The 18,771-nt window shown below is 31.8% G+C and overlaps 3 protein-coding genes, 1 long non-coding RNA gene and 1 pseudogene across 17 annotated transcripts; 1 reads left to right on the top strand and 4 right to left on the bottom strand.

The window, feature by feature from the left end:
- Positions 1–3,986: 3,986 nt before the first annotated feature.
- Positions 3,987–8,673, bottom strand: LOC104712268 (putative sodium/metabolite cotransporter BASS4, chloroplastic). 14 transcript variants are annotated; one of them, XR_015566578.1, is made up of 14 exons: positions 8,313–8,664; positions 8,039–8,132; positions 7,648–7,755; positions 7,441–7,508; positions 7,101–7,179; positions 6,578–6,636; positions 6,414–6,482; positions 6,020–6,133; positions 5,580–5,601; positions 5,269–5,336; positions 4,882–4,957; positions 4,662–4,785; positions 4,492–4,593; positions 3,987–4,404 (listed from the first exon to the last, which is right to left on the bottom strand). XR_015566578.1 is itself a non-coding variant. In XM_010429124.3 (14 exons), exons 1-14 carry the CDS (start codon positions 8,472–8,474, stop codon positions 4,327–4,329), a joined length of 1,233 nt encoding a protein of 410 aa, XP_010427426.1. In that variant the 5' UTR covers positions 8,475–8,664; the 3' UTR covers positions 3,987–4,326. The 14 variants fall into 14 exon arrangements, 3 of the variants coding, with proteins under 3 accessions (XP_010427426.1, XP_087322715.1, XP_087322717.1); XR_015566581.1 differs by having other exon boundaries at positions 5,580–5,634; XR_015566580.1 differs by having other exon boundaries at positions 4,872–4,957; positions 5,580–5,634.
- A 17-nt stretch (positions 8,674–8,690) lies between these two features.
- On the bottom strand, positions 8,691–9,519 carry LOC104715702 (protein RDM16 pseudogene; annotated as a pseudogene).
- Positions 9,520–13,900: 4,381 nt separating this feature from the next.
- Positions 13,901–15,118, top strand: LOC104712270 (uncharacterized). Its single transcript, XM_087464323.1, has 2 exons — positions 13,901–14,471; positions 14,592–15,118. The coding sequence occupies exons 1-2, from the start codon at positions 14,399–14,401 to the stop codon at positions 14,966–14,968; spliced, it is 450 nt and encodes a 149-aa protein (XP_087320449.1). The 5' UTR covers positions 13,901–14,398; the 3' UTR covers positions 14,969–15,118.
- On the bottom strand, positions 15,057–15,917 carry LOC104712269 (uncharacterized). The gene is made up of 2 exons (XR_015565757.1): positions 15,523–15,917; positions 15,057–15,406 (listed from the first exon to the last, which is right to left on the bottom strand). It is a non-coding gene; the product is annotated as an uncharacterized LOC104712269 (long non-coding RNA).
- Positions 15,918–16,838: 921 nt separating this feature from the next.
- LOC104712271 (copper transport protein ATX1) lies at positions 16,839–18,186 on the bottom strand. Its single transcript, XM_087466611.1, is given in 4 exon segments — positions 16,839–17,133; positions 17,135–17,268; positions 17,388–17,471; positions 17,939–18,186. Coding segments are annotated over 4 exon segments (360 nt in total). The 5' UTR covers positions 17,948–18,186; the 3' UTR covers positions 16,839–17,000.
- Between the last annotated feature and the right edge of the window lie 585 nt (positions 18,187–18,771).

Below are 18,771 nucleotides of genomic sequence, written 5' to 3' on the forward strand. Positions count from 1 at the left end.
AAAAGTTGAGAGAGGGAGTTCACCGGAAAAACCACCTCTGTCCTTTGCTTGATAAACAGCCGTCAGGGTAAAAAGAGTTCAAAAGAGCTTGAAAAGCTTGGACAAAAGGGGAAAAAAATGGGGAAAAACTTAAACAGAGAGAAAAAAGGAGCAGGATCTTGAAGCATAAAGACAAATCGGTTAAGTTTTCCCGACGCCGGTGAGCCGAAGCTCCACCGGCGCCGAGAGTGTTTAAGGCAATAGCTTCCTCGATAACGTCGCCTGAGAGAAAAAATAGGAGGCCTGGATCCAAACGGGTATGGTTATAACCACTAACGAGGATATAATTTAGCATTTACTATTGTTTACAAAAATTGTTTGGCGAGAAAGCTATATTTTTTTAAACAAGAATTACAAAATTTAAAATTTTAGAAAAAAACATTTATATAAAGATATCTCAATCTTTATAAAATATTTTAATTATTAAATCATACAGTATTGTTAGCGATTTTATTGATTCCATATTGGAAATCTAAATATTTGCTATCCTTAAGTGATTGTAACAAAGAAACTATATGGTAAGGATGTAGTTACCTAATAAATGTGATAATTTTAACAATATACAGTTATATTTATAACAATTAAGGAAATAAGAGATTGCTATGTGAAAATAGAAAAAACAATTTTATTGTTTTATTTTTAAAAAATCTTTAATATAACAAATCTCAAAAATGCATAAAAGAAAATCTAACACCATTTTAGTATTTAACAAAAAAATATATATCGTTAATAAAATATTCTTTGTATTTTCGAAAATATTATAAATATTTTTAAAATTTATACTTTTTAAGCATGTGCAAATATTCTAATAAATTCTCTATTTAAATAGTAATAAATTCAAAATGAAAATAAAAATTAATATTTACATTCATAAGGAAACCATAATAAAATCTGTTTACTTGAAAATCATATGAATTCTCAAAATATATTTTATAATAAATGCTTACCAAAATAAATTAAATAAATAAATAATTGATTCTTGACTATATTTTAGGAAAAAAAAAAAAAATTAAGTATATTTTTTTGCATTATCAACTTAATTCGAACATTACTTAACTCTATAAACACTTCTTTTATTCACAAGCCCAATTCATCTCATTCTTATTTTAAATAAAATGAATCATTTACATCTTTAAATTATCTCTTTCTCATTTTTTTTTTATCAAGTTTTTTATCTATATCATATTAGAATTTATCAGCTGTGTACAAAGCAAACTGTTTCTCTTGAAGACTAGATTAGGACCCGTGCTAGAGCACGGGTTGAAATTTCTTTTATTTATATTATAATTTTAGAATAAAATATGATTCTAAAGATCATGATTAATGCTAGATTAGGACCTTAAAAACTTTTAAAATCAATCATATAAATTATATTTTATTCGAAAATTATAATATAAATAAAATGAATTTTAACCCGTGCTCTAACACGGTCCTAATCTAGCATTAATGTTTAATTTTTAATTTCTGAATACGATCCCGAAGATCACGAATAATCTTGTTAAATTAGCTTGTTAAATTAGCGAGATTTGATTATTTTTTATGATTCAGAGTATATTTTTATCCCTTTAATAATTTTTTTATTGATGTGGTTTATCAATAAAATATGTGGAAAATAAAATGGTAATATTGTGATTCTAGATATTTGGAACCATATATGTGATCTTCCGAAATAAAGTTTGAAATATCCATGAACTATCAATTTGGAATAACCCGTTTAAGATTTTATCTTACAATTAAGATTTTATTTGTTACAATTAATATATGGATTAATTTATAATATATGTATAACCTATTTGTAACCATTTATTAAAATTATAAAGTCTACCAAAACAATGTTGTGTACTTCCCTTTTATTATAAAGAGGATAATATGACTTTTTAATCGACTAAACTAAATTCAGACCCACACATACGTGCGGGGTTGATTTTAAAAACTAAATTTACTAACATATTTATAATTTATTACGTACATGCGGATTATGTTTGTAAACATATTTTTAATAAATGTTATTAACATTCATAATCCAAACTTTTTTTTATCAGTATCTGATTTATTTTTAATTCGGTTTAGACAAAAAAATGATCAAATTTGTTTTTGTTATCAGTAAAAACAATTATATTAAAAAATAGTAACAGAAAGATGGTATGTCTAATTTAGGACATAAAATCCATCATGTCCTGTATATGTCTCATAACTATGGTTGATTTTTTTTTTATCTATTATAGAACATAGTTTAATGTTTTTTCTTTTTCTTTTGAATATTTTTTTGACATTTTTGTGTTAGATAAATTGGAAAATATGTTACATAATATATTGGAAGCATTAATTTATTTTAATTCTAACATGATCCTGAATTTTGATTTTTGAAAATTTTTAATCTCATCTTATTCCTCCTTCCATCCCGTTTCCGTCCCATTATTCTTTTCTCATTTCCTCAAAATCATGTTCCTACATATTTAGCACACAAACACATAATAGTTTGATTCAATACAAAATAAAGTATTTGATGAAGAAAAATAATTTCTTTGAAACATTCAGTTAATAGAATCACACATATATGCCGTGTCAGTTAACATTCTTTTATCTCTTGTTTTGTACATGCTTATGCTAGATAAGCTGAAGAAAAAAAAACATATTTAAAATACTGTTGTTTTACTTTAGTTGTAACATGTTTTCGGATCCGCACATTTATGCATTGATAAAATGATAAGTTATAAGTAGTCTCAAACGTATGTATATCTTAATTCAGTATCCAAGATTTAAACATAATGTATATATGTAATACATATGTTTGAAATCATAATATAAAATCATAAATATTGTTTACAGATATCTCACAATATATAACCAAATTATATTTTTATACATATATACAATTTTGTATTTAATTGATCGATTTTAATAGATACCGATTTAAATTATTTCTATAAACATTTAGATGATTTTGTATATTAGGTAACATCATAATTTCTTGTTTCCGGATATATCTCAAAATATAAAATCAAATTAAATAAGTTTACATATATACAATTTCGAAATTAATTGCCCAAATTAAACATATACATAAATATCAAAATTATTGTTTCCTTAAATTGTTTACGCAAAACTACTTACCTTTTTTGAATTTTATTGCAGAGATGCTTGTTTCGATTCTGTTTGGATACGGGAGTATGAAAAACAGCTCTGAACAGTTAATACATGATCCGAACAGAATTAATTCAGGGCATATAGGATCCGTGCATTTTTATTATCAAATTTACTTTAATGTCCCTTTTGTATTGTATGCTTTTTAATTTATTCAGGATCATTTTATGTCATATATTTCAGGATTTATTTTGCCTAAATAATGCTTCCTTTTTAATAGTATAGATTACATTTGGGCCACTCGTGGTACCATATATATACTATTAGTAATTATAGTAGTGCCGAGACTTTGTTTGTTTATATCTACTATTACTACTATTAATCTGACTCCGGATAAATTAAACATGATCCAAATTAATTACACCCGGGTCAGAGAAGGATCCTGCGATTTTTACATTCCAAATTTACTTCTATGTCCTTCTTATCTTCTATACTTTTTAATTTATACAGGGTCATTTTATGTCATATATTCTAATGTTTCATTTTTGACTTGAAATAGTGCTTCCCTTTTAATAGTATAGATAAGTTATAAATCATATTATTATTTCTCATAGTGTTGCATGTCATATTTATAAATGCACACTTATACAGTAATGAACTTATAATAGTACTTCTAGAACCAAAAGTAGTAAAATGAATTACATATCGATTGATATTCCCTCTTGCTGTCTATAATTCCTCTATTTCGTTTGTTTTTAATGTATAAATTTTATTATATTACTAACTACTCACTTTTATTTTTGTGTACTATATTATAGAAAATTATTGCAAAAATATATGTTTCACGGAAAAACACAGTAAAATTATATAAAAACAGTTTAACTATCTAATCTATATTATCTATCGCATAAATTTTAAAATATTCCTCCGCGCCACAGCGCGGTCCGATTCTAGTAAGTTTTTACAAGATGTTTTTTTACATAGGTTCTTTCAGAAATCATACAAATATGGAATCAGCAAACACTTCAACTTTGGCTGTACCAATAAAACTCAGACCGAAACCGAATCACTCAGAGAGATCATTAGACTAAGCTTTGGTGGTTCGACGGTTTCACAATTTCCAGTCTTGCTGCTAAGTAACATTTGAATGTGTTTAGGATGTCAACCTTCTCTCCACAGCATTGCTTTCTATTTCTCTGTCTCTCAGGCTGTCTTTACATCAGTCGAAGTATCTTTACCTCTCCGGAGCCATAAGTTGACAAGAATTGAATCAATCATGATCTACACATTCCAGAAATATCTGTCAATACTAATAATAAAATATGCACACGAGTATATATACTATAATGGGTACAACTTGTATGTAACCTGGTTCAGGTGTGCAGCTACACAAGGAAGAACCAATAGCCCTGTCTCACCAAATACACCTCCCAATTGCTCCACTACCGCCACCATTACAGGTAGTGTTTTCTATGACACGAGAAAACAATTTCCACATTAAGAGATCAAAGTGCTAAAGGGCTAACTTTGTTATTTACCTGGCTTGCAACGAGCAAGACTGCAGTGGCATTTTCCTTGGAGTTCTTCTTACTACCTCCTGAAAGACCTGAGAGGATGCGGATCGAAACAGCATTGAATGCTAGTAGAGAAAGATGCAGCAATCTGTAGGAAACATACGGATCTTCTTTCAATACGTGTTCCAGATATTTCCATGTGCTTTTCACAAGTTAAAGAAGACAAATGCATACATCCCAATACCAACGGCGGCAAGAAAAACCTTAGGCTCAACGGATAACAGCAGTGATCTTGACCTGCTAACTTGGATCCATGGTACCTAGAATGGTATCATGAGACAAAAGTAGTATTAAGTTCCCCAAAAAAAACAGGTAAATGCAAAAACAAAGTAAAGCCATTTGAAGTAGCCAGTGAGGAAGCTAATTATAATACAATGGTCTGGTTCTACTTTACAAGTCATAAGCATGACCAAAAACATCAATGCCGTGGAAAGTTGTACTCTTTCAAGCATAATAAATGTCAAAAAGAATCTTAAATCTAGACATAAAAGACAACATTCAGATTCCTGCAACAAAGCGAAACCTCCAAAGGGTTTAGAAACTATGGAAGGCTGAAAATTTCATATCTTACCATACTGAGGCAGATTGCGTTGATTTTTGAAAAGAGACCACGGTTATTGTCAACAAAGTTTGCAAAACCTGAATCAAACATTGTGACAAGAGATTCTATATAGTCAGAAAGTTGGCAGCAATAAGTAGACAGAGTAATTATAAAAAGAATTATTCTGGTTCACTGTCACCACAAGGCGTCTGCTCTAAAACTATCTAGGTGGTTTATGTTATACTAGGGTATCATACTTGAAAAGATAAGAGATGATAACCATGGTTTTATAGATTCAATTACTTTCACCAGAAAGGAAAAACATAATAAATGATACTCACCTTTGAATGATTCTCGAATAACCTATACCAGATAGAAACCAAAAATGTCAAAAGCCTGACATTAGTTGACGTGTGCAAAATGTTATGTGTTAGAATTTCATGCAACAATACTGTTTGTGAAATTTTCATAGAAACATTAGTGAATGTAGCCAATCACATCAGAGATGTTCTTAATGAAAGATAAGTCATATAGTTTATCGATAAGATAAAAACTAAGCAGAAACGAATAAAGTGTACTAGCCCTCACATAAACCAGACCTGCAAGCACATGACAGGAAAAACAATGTAAATAAACAACCGAAGCTTTCTTCTTTTCCATATGAGTAACGCAAAAGAAGCTATTAAACTTCCCAATAAAACAGTCCTATAGCTATTTCCAACAACAGTCAGTGAACATAAAGCTTTCACAATTGCAAGAACAAACAGAAAGATTCTCTCACCTTGCCAATGATTAAAGGAATTAACAGAGTAACTACAAGACTTCTGAAAAGTTGCTCAGTAGGAAAAGTAACACCTACTCCCCCAGCTATGTATCTTGATACCCAAAATGGAATCTGATAAGAGGTCAACCATGTTAACTTCAGTGGTAGAAGACGCAATACTCATTACATTTTTTACAAAGACTTTGAATCCTATTCATAGATAAAGAGTTTCCCAAGCAAATATTTTGAATCCTACTCATAGTACAAGATCATATACAGATATACTATTTTGAATCCTACTCATAGTACAAGATCATATACAGATATACTATTTTGAAAGAATTTGCTTAGCAGAAATCTAAAATACAGATAACTGCATGATCAACACTAATATACAACAGGGTCGACTTACACTTAAAATTCCTAATAAGTTGGATGCCACAGTCACCGCAAGAGCAAGAGCAGCATTGCCACCAGCAAGCTGAATTGGCAATTTGATAAGTCAGTGGAGAACGCAAGAAAACAAATTATACACAAAAATATTGATTAGACATAGACATATATCAACTTAAGTACGTGAGTAAGGGCAACACCACTTGACAAGGTGGTTGGCATACAGCAAAATATAGCCAGCCCTGTAAATAGCATGAGGACATAAACAAGTTTTAGACTCATCAACTACTATTGAACGACATTAAAAAGGGCTGGAAATTGACGAATGAAGTCTTCAAGAGAAAAGACTGTAGAGCATTAACTAATCAAGTTTCTTCTGTATTATGCAATCAATATGCATTTCCTGCCCGTTACTCTTAAACCTAAATTGGATAAACGCAATGAGTTTGGCAAGAATAAAAGAAAACATGAAGGTGAAACTGTTGAATATAAGATCACAAAGGCAATGAGATTTAGCGGTCAACCGCTTGATCACCTATGTTTGCTTACCATATCATAAATAAGTTTGTAAGTATAATAATTTATTAAACCGGTGACAGTGTCACTAAAACTATAGATGCACTGTAAATTAATGGAAGTCAGTATAATATAAACAGCAATGAGCTTAGGAAAAAACATGATCGTTTCAAGAAATAGACAGAGTAACCTGTAACAAGTTCCGGAGGTTGGAGTTGGACCAGCATAATTAGCCGTGAGAAGGATGGAGTGAGTAACAAAATAGAGATCTGAAAGAAGAAGAATAGTTTGTGATTTGCAGTATAACTAACAGAAATTAGAAAGGAAAGGCATTACAGAAAATGTTGTTATCAAACATGACTGAATGGAAAGTATACTGGGGCAAAAGGGTTTCTATTCATTTCACTGTCTTAGTAGTTTCGTAAAAGCAGAAACTAATTTGTCATGAACTTGAAGAATATAGCAAAAGACATCTAAACTAAAGAGAAGGGGAACCATTCAGAGAACGTAAAAACGAGACAAGAACATACTAGTCCGAAGACTCCAAGAGGCCATCCTTTAACAGCAGCACCAATCGCTTCAGTACGTAAAGTCAACCCTGCTCCACAATACATAGAAAGAGTACACCAATGAATTAGCTAATAGCTATTCGACAGAAACAAAGTGATTGCTTCCATCACCCTTTTACATAAAAGGAAGAAGACCAAAGCAATTGTACACTTATGCTATAGAATCACCTGATATAATAAATATCCCACATGTACTGATCTTAGTGAAAGAGTATTTGTCGGCAAGACAGCCTAGAGTTGGATTTGCAAAGCCCAGCCCCACTCCACTAACAAGAGCTGCAAACAAATAACCAACAAAGCACAAACATCGAACTGAGATGTCAAAAGTAACAGAGTGAGGCATCAGTACATAAATGAATTCGAAAAGACGTTTCTATGCTTCCATTCTACTTATCAAGAAGGATATGGCTACGTCTACATAGGTCACTTAATGGAAAACTGAATTTTGATGCAGTCAATCTTCTTATCAAACTTCAAAAGATCTAACCTAAACTTTCATCTCAAGAATCGTTTGGGCAAATTGATTGGAAAAATGGCAAAGAGCAGAGTGTAATGTTACCAAGAGGCAAGAAGTTATCTGAAGCAAAACTCAGCAATTGCTTCCCAAAATGTAATCTTTTAGCTGAAGCTGAAGTGCCTCCATCACCACCAAGCTGTGACCAAGACAAAAAAAAAGACTCCAACGAGTCAAAACAAAGTTCTTCTCCACATTCACAATACAGTTTGATCATTTACATAAAAATCCGATTCATTCTCTACACGAATTTGGAATCGCAACCATGACTCACAAAAACCAGAGAACGCATAAAAATCGAAGGGACAGAGACAGAGACCTTGTCGGAAGGTAGGCATGCTCTAATGGATCTGGGAATCCATCGTCTGCCACAGGGCTCTAGATAGCGACGGAAGACGACGGAGCGGCTCCCCGGAGACGTTGGTTCACGGAGACATAAAAAGGGGTTTTGGATTGAACCCAGGATACTAGCTATCGCCATGAGATTAGTCAGAATTCGAATCAAAAGTGAGCACAAGAATGAAAGATTAAATTTTTTTTGGATGCTTAGTTCTGCATTACTCAGCTCTCAGCTTAAACAACAACTCCGGCTTATCGGAACCACTTCATTCCACTACCACTGGGCTAGTGGCCAGTACTGTTATTTATTTATTTTATTTATTCGTAACTTAAAATATAATAAAATCATTTTCAGTTTTGAACCAATCACAAATGAGTTTTGTCTTTTCAGCTCCTCAACCATTATTGGTCTAAATAAGACAAGAACTTAATAATGATCAAGAGAGAAGAATTTTAGTAATTGAGAGCGAGATCCCAGTAGTGGGCAACACCAGCATCCGTGAAAACTTTCGTGGCAGCAGATTCATTCAAGCAGTACTCTTGTACATGAAACCTATGAAAACTCTGTTTCTCAACACTTCCTTGCCAAACCAACCAACCAACACTTGTCTCCACCATTTATTGATTTGCTTTTACCCTCAACTACAATAACACTCACTCCCTCCGTCATCACACTACTACACCCTGTTAATATGTTCTGTTTTGCATTCTTCTCCACTTTGAATATTGTTTTGGGATGCGACAGCTTCTTGTTGATCTTGTACACCGACACAATCGTCTCAACTGTTGCTGGATCACCAAAAAGCTTCCTTTCTTTCTTCTCACGTTTCTCTGCAGGAGTTAGCTTTCCTCGCAGTGTTCCTGTCAATGTGAGCCTGTTCACGCTCGGCATGTGCTGTGCGGATCTCTTTCTCAAGCTTCGTTGGGTCTTGGGTTGCTTCACACGCAAGAACCTTCATTAGGATTCTCAATTTCACCTTTGGTTTTGGTGGTTCAAGCAACCCTAGTCTAATCATCTCCTGTTTCTTCTTTTCTTTTTCCACACGCCTCAGGGTTCGCAGCTGGGGAGGTGGAGAGGCTGCCAGCAACCCAAGAAGGTTCTTGCGTCTGAAGATCAGATTGTTTCCTGGTCTATATTTCAAGATTTCCGCTAAGCAGATTGTTACAAAATAGCATATGATCTTGAATTATGAGTACTTGAGTAGGATTCAAAGTCTTCTGTTAAAAATGGAATGAGCATTGCGTCTTCTACCACTGAAGTTAACATGGTTGACCTCTTAAAATATTCCATTTTTGGGTATCAAGATACATACATAGCTGGGGGAGTAGTAGGTGTTTCTTTTCCGACTGAGCAACTGTGCAGAACTCTTGTAGTTACTCTGTTAATTCCTTTAATCGTTGGCAAGGTGAGAGAACCTTTCTTTTTTTTCTTTTTAAAACTTGTTGCATCTCGCTTAACAAATCCATAGTGTGTGAAAAAAAAATATTTCAAGACTGATTTTTTAAGGGAACTAGGTATCAGTCCACCCAATGTGTGGTTGCATGCATAATAGTTTTTATTATGTTTCTGAATATTTATAAAAACAATATTTTGTTCTTTTTCTATTAACAATAATAACATAATCAATTAATAGATTTTAAGATTGTATTCTAGTAAAATTGTATCAAACAAAATTATCAAAAAAAATTAGTAACTATGTGTAAAAATATTAAGTATAAATATTCCTCATTTCAAAGTTTAAAAGAACATAAATAGAAGCTATATATATAAATAAATATAGCTAACAAAAATAAAAAAATATGAAAATTTAACCAAAGACATTTTATCTTGAAAGATAAATAAATAATGAAATTTATAATAATTATGGGTAGGAGTTACATTTGAGTTAAATGTAGAATTACACATGACATTAAATGTGAGTTAAATAGAAATAAATTTTTTAATTTGTTTTGTTTTTTCTATGAAAAGAATACCAAGTAGCCCAATGAAATTTTAAACTTACACATGATTTGGTTTTTTGTTGATATAAACTCATACATAAAAACCAAAAATTCATATTATTTTGTAAGTGACAAACTAAATTAGTTTTTTTATAACATCATATGAACTTCAATCTAAAGATTTTTTAAAATCTCAAGAAAATTTCTATCTTTTTGGGTTTTTTTTTTAATTTTCACTCATCAATTTATATTATAGTGCTAGATTTCATACTGATAGTTTCATCTTAGAGAGTTTAATTAGATGGTATTTTTAAAAAATTATATTCTTTTTCTATATTACACTTCATTAAAATTTAAGTGCTATAAGAGAATAGAGAATTAGACATGGATCTTTTCAACCTCATGATCTTGTGGGATGAATACAGTAGAAAAATATTTAAAATGGATTACTTATAAGATTATAATCTAAAATATACAATGAAGATAAACCTTTTAAAACATCTAAAACAATGTAATATATATATATATATATATATATATATATATATATATATATATATATATATGACAAACTCCAAAAATATAGAATTAAGCTTTTACAATGAGATTTGAATTGATTTCTTAAACAACAACAACAACAACAACAACAACAACAAACACACACAAAAAAAAAAAGATTTGAGATATAGTTGAAGAGGATGAGAGAATGAGAGAATGAAAGAATGAGAGAATGACCATATTATTATTATGGTCATCAAAATATTATTATGGTCATTATTATAACCAAAATATTATTATGTTTTCTTACATATTAGAATACATATGTATTTAAATCAAAACAATATAAGAAAACAAAGAATAAAAGAAGAAGTGCATAAGACAAAGAAACAATAAAATTCAAAACAATGTAAAATATATAGTAAACAAAAAATATAATCAAACTCTTAATTAGGATTTCAACCTATGCAAGAATATTATAAAAAACAAAAAAAAATATTTAGGATTTGAGATATGGTCGAAGAGGATGTGAGAAATGTTATTTATAGGATAAAAAATGATGGAAATTACATTTCATAATTAAATTAGAAGAGTTACAACTATAATTAATAGTGTGTTTAAATGAAAATGAATGGAGGAAAAAAAGTCAATTCACAATTTATGTAATTTCAGTTTCAATTTAGTAGTAAATAATGAATTTAAAGTATGCATTAATGTATATGATTAAATGTGTTGTTTAACTAAAAATAAATATTAATTTTAAATAGACCAATAAAGAGAGAGTGAAACCTTACTTTTATATATATGATTTTAATAGTGGTTTTGTGATCAAGGGTACTTTATACAAAAATACAAAAATGCTAAACTAAAAAAAAAGTTTTCAAAAGCTCTCAATAGTGTGTTATACAAAATGTTAAACTTTCCAAGAACATACTTCGCATTCTAAAATTATACAAAAACTAAAACTTTAACATTTTTTCTAAAAGATAATTAAAACACACGAATAAATTAAACCTGCCAAACCTCCCCCATAGTTATGCCATCCCAAACCTCCCCTCTAGATATGCCACCTCCTGTTTCAGGGGCCCATGGAAGAGCACAACAAGCACTATTCTTCAGTACTGCTGAAGTCGCACCATCATATGCCACGAAAATGGCAAATCCAGCATTCCTCAAAGCAGCGACATCAGCAGCAAGGCGATCATCGTTTGAGATTAGAAGTAGTGGGCTGGTGGTCTTCGGGTGTAGGCCCAATTAAAAAGCTGCTTACTAATTCTCACATCAACAAAATCACGATGGGAAGAAATTTTGGTGCGAGAAATAATGAGGACCATTAAAAAAATAATATACACAAATCATTCAAAGTAAAAATATTAAATTAATTACTTACTCTTTTTTTTTCGGGGCTATAATATTTAATCTGATTATCATGAATGAGTAAGTAATTAATGAATGAATGATTCATTAATGAATGAATGAATGAATGATAATCAGACAAATTAATTAATTAATTAATTAATTAATGAAAAAGAGTAAATAATTAATGAATGAATGAGTAAGTAAGTAAACCATGTCTGATTATCATTCATTCAATCTGATTACTTATCATTCAATCTGATTAATCTGATTACACAAATCAATCTGATTACATTAAAAATATTAAATATACACAAATCATTCATTCTGATTACTTATCCATGTCAAGAAGTTCAAAACCTCCCTGGATAAGGAGGTTTTAATATTCTTCAAATAATCAGATTGATTGACATCCATGGGAAAGGGGAGAGAGCGCATATCCCAAATCATCTACACCAAAATAAATAAATAAAATATATATATATATATATATATAGTTTGCAAATAAAAATAATACTGATGTAGATTTAAGTTAATAAAGTGAGATAATTACTTTGACAGGATGAGGAAGAGGGTTTAAAATTAATTCTCGAACGGGCGGAGAGGGAGGGGTAACCACAGGTCGAGGTGGTGTTAGTTAGAAAACGTGAAAAACAAAAAGTAAAATTAATCATAAACTTGTTTAAAAAAAAATTATAAAATTATAATAATAAACACTAAAAAAACACTCACATATTCTTTCGATGACTAAATAATGCCAATTTATAGTATACCGTGAATCTGGTTCGATATGCCTGTAAGACATAGAATCCTGTCTTGCAAAACAAAGTTGTAATCTCCATCATTCGAGATTAGAAGTAGGGCTGGTGGTCTCCCGGTGTAGGCCCAATTAATTTTTTTTTGCACAACCTTTGTGCACATGATTAAAAATTTTATGGAAGATTCGAATTCTATTTGATATTGTGGATCCATAATATATGGGGTGAACATATGTTTTGCTTAATTAAAATTGAGAAAATGGGACTATAATAAACAATTAATCTACGTCCACCACTATATCGGACATAGCCGCATATATTGAGTCGGTGAATGATTCATCTGCACATTATAATGTCAATGTGAAAGTCTTTGCTTCTTAACAAAGGCATATATATATATATATATATATATATATATATATATATATATATGAATGTTTGTGATACAATAAAACAATCTTGATCTTCTCATTACGTATATGTGAGACAGTTAGATCATTTGTGGAAGTAGTAAATTTCTAACCTTATAAAAAAAACGTTAGGTTTTTTATTTTATTTTTGTGTGTGTGGGATGGGAGATGTACAATGATGATGTTCAAATTTATTTGGATTGTCTCTCGTTTAGCCTTTGTGTTTTATCTAGCTTAACTATTTGAATGTGCTTAGACTTTAATTTGTGCTTGTGAATACATTGGAGAGGCATTTGAAGAACAAGAACGAACTTCCAAAGCTTTTAGAGCTTAGGGGCCGGTTAGAATTATTATCTAGTCCAAATACATAGTTTATAATATATAGTTTTCGAGTCAACTTACAAGAAATCTGTCGAGCGAAGAGCAAAATACAAAAACTGAAGGATAAAATGCCGTGGGCCGCGGCTAGTTGGCGTTTCTTTCTGTATGACTCAATGTTTTTATATGATAAATTAAATCATTTTATGTCCTTGCATTTTTATTTATAAGAAGAAAATTTAGACGGCTTTAGCCTATATGTTTAATTACTTTATTATCTAAAAAAAAAAATCATTTCTTTGTAAAAAAAAGCCATATATAAGATTGGGCCTTAAGTGGCCTAAACATTGAATTTACATTTATTGGGCCTTAAGTGGCGTAAACATTGAATTTATTTGGGTGGGAGGGCTACTCATTAAAAACCCTGAACCTGAATTGAGGGCTACCCTAGAAGCCTCTCTCGTCTTGCATCCGCGCCATGTCTTCCTTGGCCAGCAAATTTGCCGGTAAGTTACGTCTCTCTCTCATCTCTGTAGTATTAAACTAGGTGGATCTTGTTGTACTCTGTAGTATTAAAATAGGTGGATCTTGTACGTATACACGGCTTTTTTTCTTCTGAATCTGTTTTTTTTGTTTCTTCCCGTAAAACCAACCTCTCAGAAGCTGAGATAGGAGTGTTCTGGGATCTTGATGATTGCCCAATCCCTAGTGATCAAACACCTGCTTCCATCTATGCTAATATCAAATTAGCTCTGAAGAATATTGGCTACAATGGTAGGATTACCATGTACGCTTATTCTCTTGGAGAGCAGAAGAATGAAGACTTTGAATCAATTAATATCAAGCTTATCGAGCGAGGTTTCTATTATTAACCCGTTGTTTAATCTTTCAACTAATTCCAGCCAGATTCTATTATTAACCCCGTTGTTTATCTTTCAATTAATTCTCTCTTTTTTTTTTTTTCAATTAATTTTTCAGATTCTAGCAGATCAAAGATGAAAGTGATGTTCAAAGATGTTTATATGTGGGGTATCCTTCACAGAGATGAACCAACAAATCTGATGGTGATCTCGGACATCTCAGAACAGGTCAACATTGTTGAAGCTCTTGAACATTTGAGCCAGAAGGAGAATAATATTCTCTTGGCCTCTCCTCAGAACCTGTCCGAAGAAGTAATTCCTGGAAGCTCGGTTTGGCTCTGGGCCCTGCTATCAACTGGAGGTAGCCCTATCAACAATCAGCTTGGACAGGTTGCTACCCCTTCTCCATCTTGTCTTTCTTGTGCTAAGAGAAGACAGAAACGTCAGCTCAAACGTCAGCTCAAGAAGCGTAAGCTCAGCAACCCTGAGCACTAGTCATTTGGATAGAGCTGTAGTTTATCTAATTTTCTTTTGGGATGTTTGTTTAATTGTTATTGCACGGTTGCTACCATTCGTATGGATATTTTCTTTTGTAAGAAATGCTTTGGTCTCCAAATATTAACAAATAATTGGACTTCGCTAGAACTGTCCATAGCAGAAAGCTACACATATATGCCCTAATCGGAATCTTAGCTTGTTTAACTCTATCAGCGTTAGATTCGTGTGCCTTGTGCTAATTGATAGTAATTCACATGTTTTACTCTCTTGATGTTTTGGAGGGCCATCATCGCCCGCTTTTAGAAGAATGTCAGCATGAAGCTGTTCTTTGAAACCCGTAACAAAGCTGCTCAAAAAGACTATCCTTTTCTTCTGTTCTTCTTCGGTTTCTTTCATGTTTTTCATCCATTTAATTACCTTCTCTAATGGTTGTGGCTGGAATCGAACGAATATTTAATAGAAAACTCACATAAAGTCGATAAATTGATGTATTTTGATTTTGATATATAATCAAAAATTGAAATCTTTACAAACATATATAAGGAGCTTACCTCACAAGAAAACAAAGGAGAAGAAGATAGAGATGAGCCATCCTTGACGGTGGACTCTTGGGTCGAGTTGTCATGATCTTCTTTCGAGCCCTCAAGCTTCTTGAGCAGCGCGATTGTGGTTTTAGCCCCTTCGTAGCACGATCCACGTATTGTGTTCCTTGGTGGTCTTAAAATAGTTGGCATTGTGGTGCAGATTGAGCATGATCGATGTGTTAAACGTACATAATTAGTAAAATTAACTTATGAACAATTGATTAGAGAGGACATATAAGAATATAGAGATTTGAGATACTATGGATAGCTTCAAAAGCTAAAAGACGTAAAAAGTTGGGAACAAAAAAAAGAAAAGAAAAAGACTTGCCAACCTTTGAACAGCAAATATGTATAGTGTAAGCACGTCGCACCATTCATCGAAATGATATATACGTATATGTATCTATACTTAACTTTAATTGACTTTATTATTTAAAAAAAAAATAATTAATTCATATCTTTGTAAGACGAAGTATTCCACCAAATATAGATATTATCTAGATTAGTATTTCGATAATGAAGAACGATAAAAGGTTTGCAAAAAAGACTTGAGGTTGTTTTTTAATCACATGCATGATCAAAGATATATACTTAAATCAAAATCGTCAAGTTTTTTTTTCTTTGAATAAAATCGTCAAGTTTTGCGTTTCCGTTACATATAGAAGTTTTTAGACCTAATCAGATTCACATATATTTTATTTTATTTTAAGCTAGGAAACTAATTTTTGACAACCTAATCACAATATCAGTAAGAAATGTAACATTTAAATGGTTAACATCGAATGAGCCGGAAAACAAAACGATTCAACAGAAGTGGTACAGTGATATGAATGGATCGGTATACCATAATATCTCTATCATTTTCCGAGAGCGATACCACTATAAATCTATTTGTGTGTGTTACACTATTTCTTGCCAAAAACAATATAGTTTATATAAAATCATATGCAATATGTTTATTTGTCCTTGGCTTTGGGCTTTACATAGTACCAAGAGAGAGTGAGTTTTACACCAAACTTAATGCCCAACTTCTTACAAAAATATATTAATCGACCGGAAACCAACTTTTGCTTGTCTTTCACAAAAAAAGGAAAACAACTTTTGCTTGGGGATTCCTAATTCTTCAGGCCGGCTCTCATTTTTTTGTAATATATTCAGACTGGTGACTAATGGATTAAGTTTTATAATAAGTAAAATTTGAGAATTTCACAGTATTTGATTAGTTATTTTCTTTTGGCCGAATTAGTTAATTACTTTAAAGTTTAAACACGGAAAACTTATAATAAAAGAAAGTCGGACTAACATCTTCTTATCAAAGGTTGAAAAAGTTGTACATAAAAATATTAGGTCTTTAGAGAAAGCAGCTTTTACAAGAACACACACAAACAGAAGATAAAGAAGCGTCGTAAAGGTAGATTAGCCTTCTTTTTTCATCTTTAGTATACTTAAACTTGCGATGGCTTAGTCTCGGCTTCTGCCACTTTTGATTCAACATCAACCTTAGCCTCAGTCTTACTCTCAGCCTCGGTTTTAGTCTCAGTCACAGCCTCGGCCTTTGGCTCAGCCTCAGCTTTTGGGTTTTGGCTCAACCTCAGCCTCCACCGGCCAGAAAGAAGTCTTCTTTCCGGTCTTTGAAACTGTTTGGAAAACTGCTTCAGGCTCAACATTACCTTTCACTGTTACCTTTTGCTCCTTGATATCAATGTCAAATGACTCAACCCCCTGAAATAAACTCTGGAGTCAACAACTTACTAGGCATATATATAAACGAAGGATTAATTTATAAAAATGATCTGAAACAAAAATTGAACAAAAAAAAAAGATTAGCATACATGCAAACCTTCCATTTTGCCCAAGACTCTATTGACGGCACCAACGCAGCCTTGGCATGACATACCAACTTTGAGGACAACGGTCTGCATTTATGAGACGATTTGATCCGACAATGTTAGAACCATATATATGTACTAGTTACCGGACCAGTCCGGTCCAAAGATATCAACAGCTAATTTTATCACACTAATGAACAATTATCGTTTGCGTTCAAGCTTAATTATCACCTTTTTAACCAATATTTTTAAATGACGCTAGCTAGGACATTCTAAATACAGCTGATAGAACCTAGACCAATCAATTAATCTCATACTTTTTTTTCCTTTTGTGCAATTTTATAATTGTCATATTAACCGGATGCTTAAAACCGATTAATCGACCAATAACACCGCCCTGAATCTGGAGCAATTGTTAGCATATTTTGGAAATAAATACACACACACACACAAACCAAATCATTCTCTCTAAAAGAAAACATTGTTCCAACGTTTTATGGTCAAGAAACAGACGTAAACCCAAGAAACGGAGAAGAAAGTAATAAAAAAATTACCTGAGCCATGGCTAGAATGAGATGAAACGAAACGAATAAGCTTTGAGAAGGATGATCCGGATTAGAGAATGAGATGTTTGTTTGTTGAATGAAATGAAATGGTGTCGTGTTGGTTATTTATAGTAACGCAAAAGCAAAAAAAGAAAGATTCGGAGGAGTTAGCGTAAAGGAAACGAGAGCATTGTGAATTAGTGCATTTACCATATTCCCAATAGAATATAAAAGGTTTAGGAAGGTTTGTTATACCTGATGTGGAAAAAAAGCTGACCTAACTTTAAAAAACCCACTAACTGAAAGTACAAGTACAAAAGAATTTTAGATGAGGTTTTCTTGTACTACACATGTTTTGTTTGCAGTACCAAGTACTTAAAAAAAATTTCCTCTTTATATGGGGTTATTCAATGTTTACTTTTATTAGATTAGTATATTTGACTATGAACTTATATAAAACTATTTTTATACTGATTTTTTTATTTGTTAATCATTCAAGAGTATCATGTAAAATTCAAAGTCCTACTCGAGTAAGAGTGTAAGACTCAATTAATTAATATGGTTTCTTATAAGGATCCCCAGACATGTTTTTGTCTCTTGGGTGGCTGTGAGACATAATACTGTTATGGTTGAAAATTTGAAATATAATGATAAGTTTTTCCATTGTGCCTTCCTATGCGACACCCATGAAAACACATATGACATATCAGCATTATCTTCTAACAATGTGTTTAGCTATGAAATATGGCACTCGTTCAGCAATCTTCTAACAATGTGTGGATTTGTACTCGTTCAGCAATCTTCTACCAAACCGATATATGAATTTTTACTCATTTGGTTAC

This window comes from Camelina sativa, chromosome 9, assembly GCF_030686135.1.
Source record: "Camelina sativa cultivar CO46 ecotype springtype chromosome 9, ASM3068613v1".
Lineage (NCBI taxonomy): Eukaryota > Viridiplantae > Streptophyta > Magnoliopsida > Brassicales > Brassicaceae > Camelina > Camelina sativa.

Coding starts and splice junctions, on each gene's coding strand:
- LOC104712268 (XM_010429124.3), bottom strand. CDS start 8,474: ATGGCGATAGCTAGTATCCTGGGTTCAATCCAAAACCCCTTTTTATGT. Junction 6,483..6,577: donor GTGGTGTTGCCCTTACTCAC/GTACTTAAGTTG, acceptor TTGCCAATTCAG/CTTGCTGGTGGCAATGCTGC. Junction 5,337..5,579: donor TATTCGAGAATCATTCAAAG/GTGAGTATCATT, acceptor TGTTTGATTCAG/GTTTTGCAAACTTTGTTGAC.
- LOC104712270 (XM_087464323.1), top strand. CDS start 14,399: ATGTACGCTTATTCTCTTGGAGAGCAGAAGAATGAAGACTTTGAATCA. Junction 14,472..14,591: donor TATCAAGCTTATCGAGCGAG/GTTTCTATTATT, acceptor TTAATTTTTCAG/ATTCTAGCAGATCAAAGATG.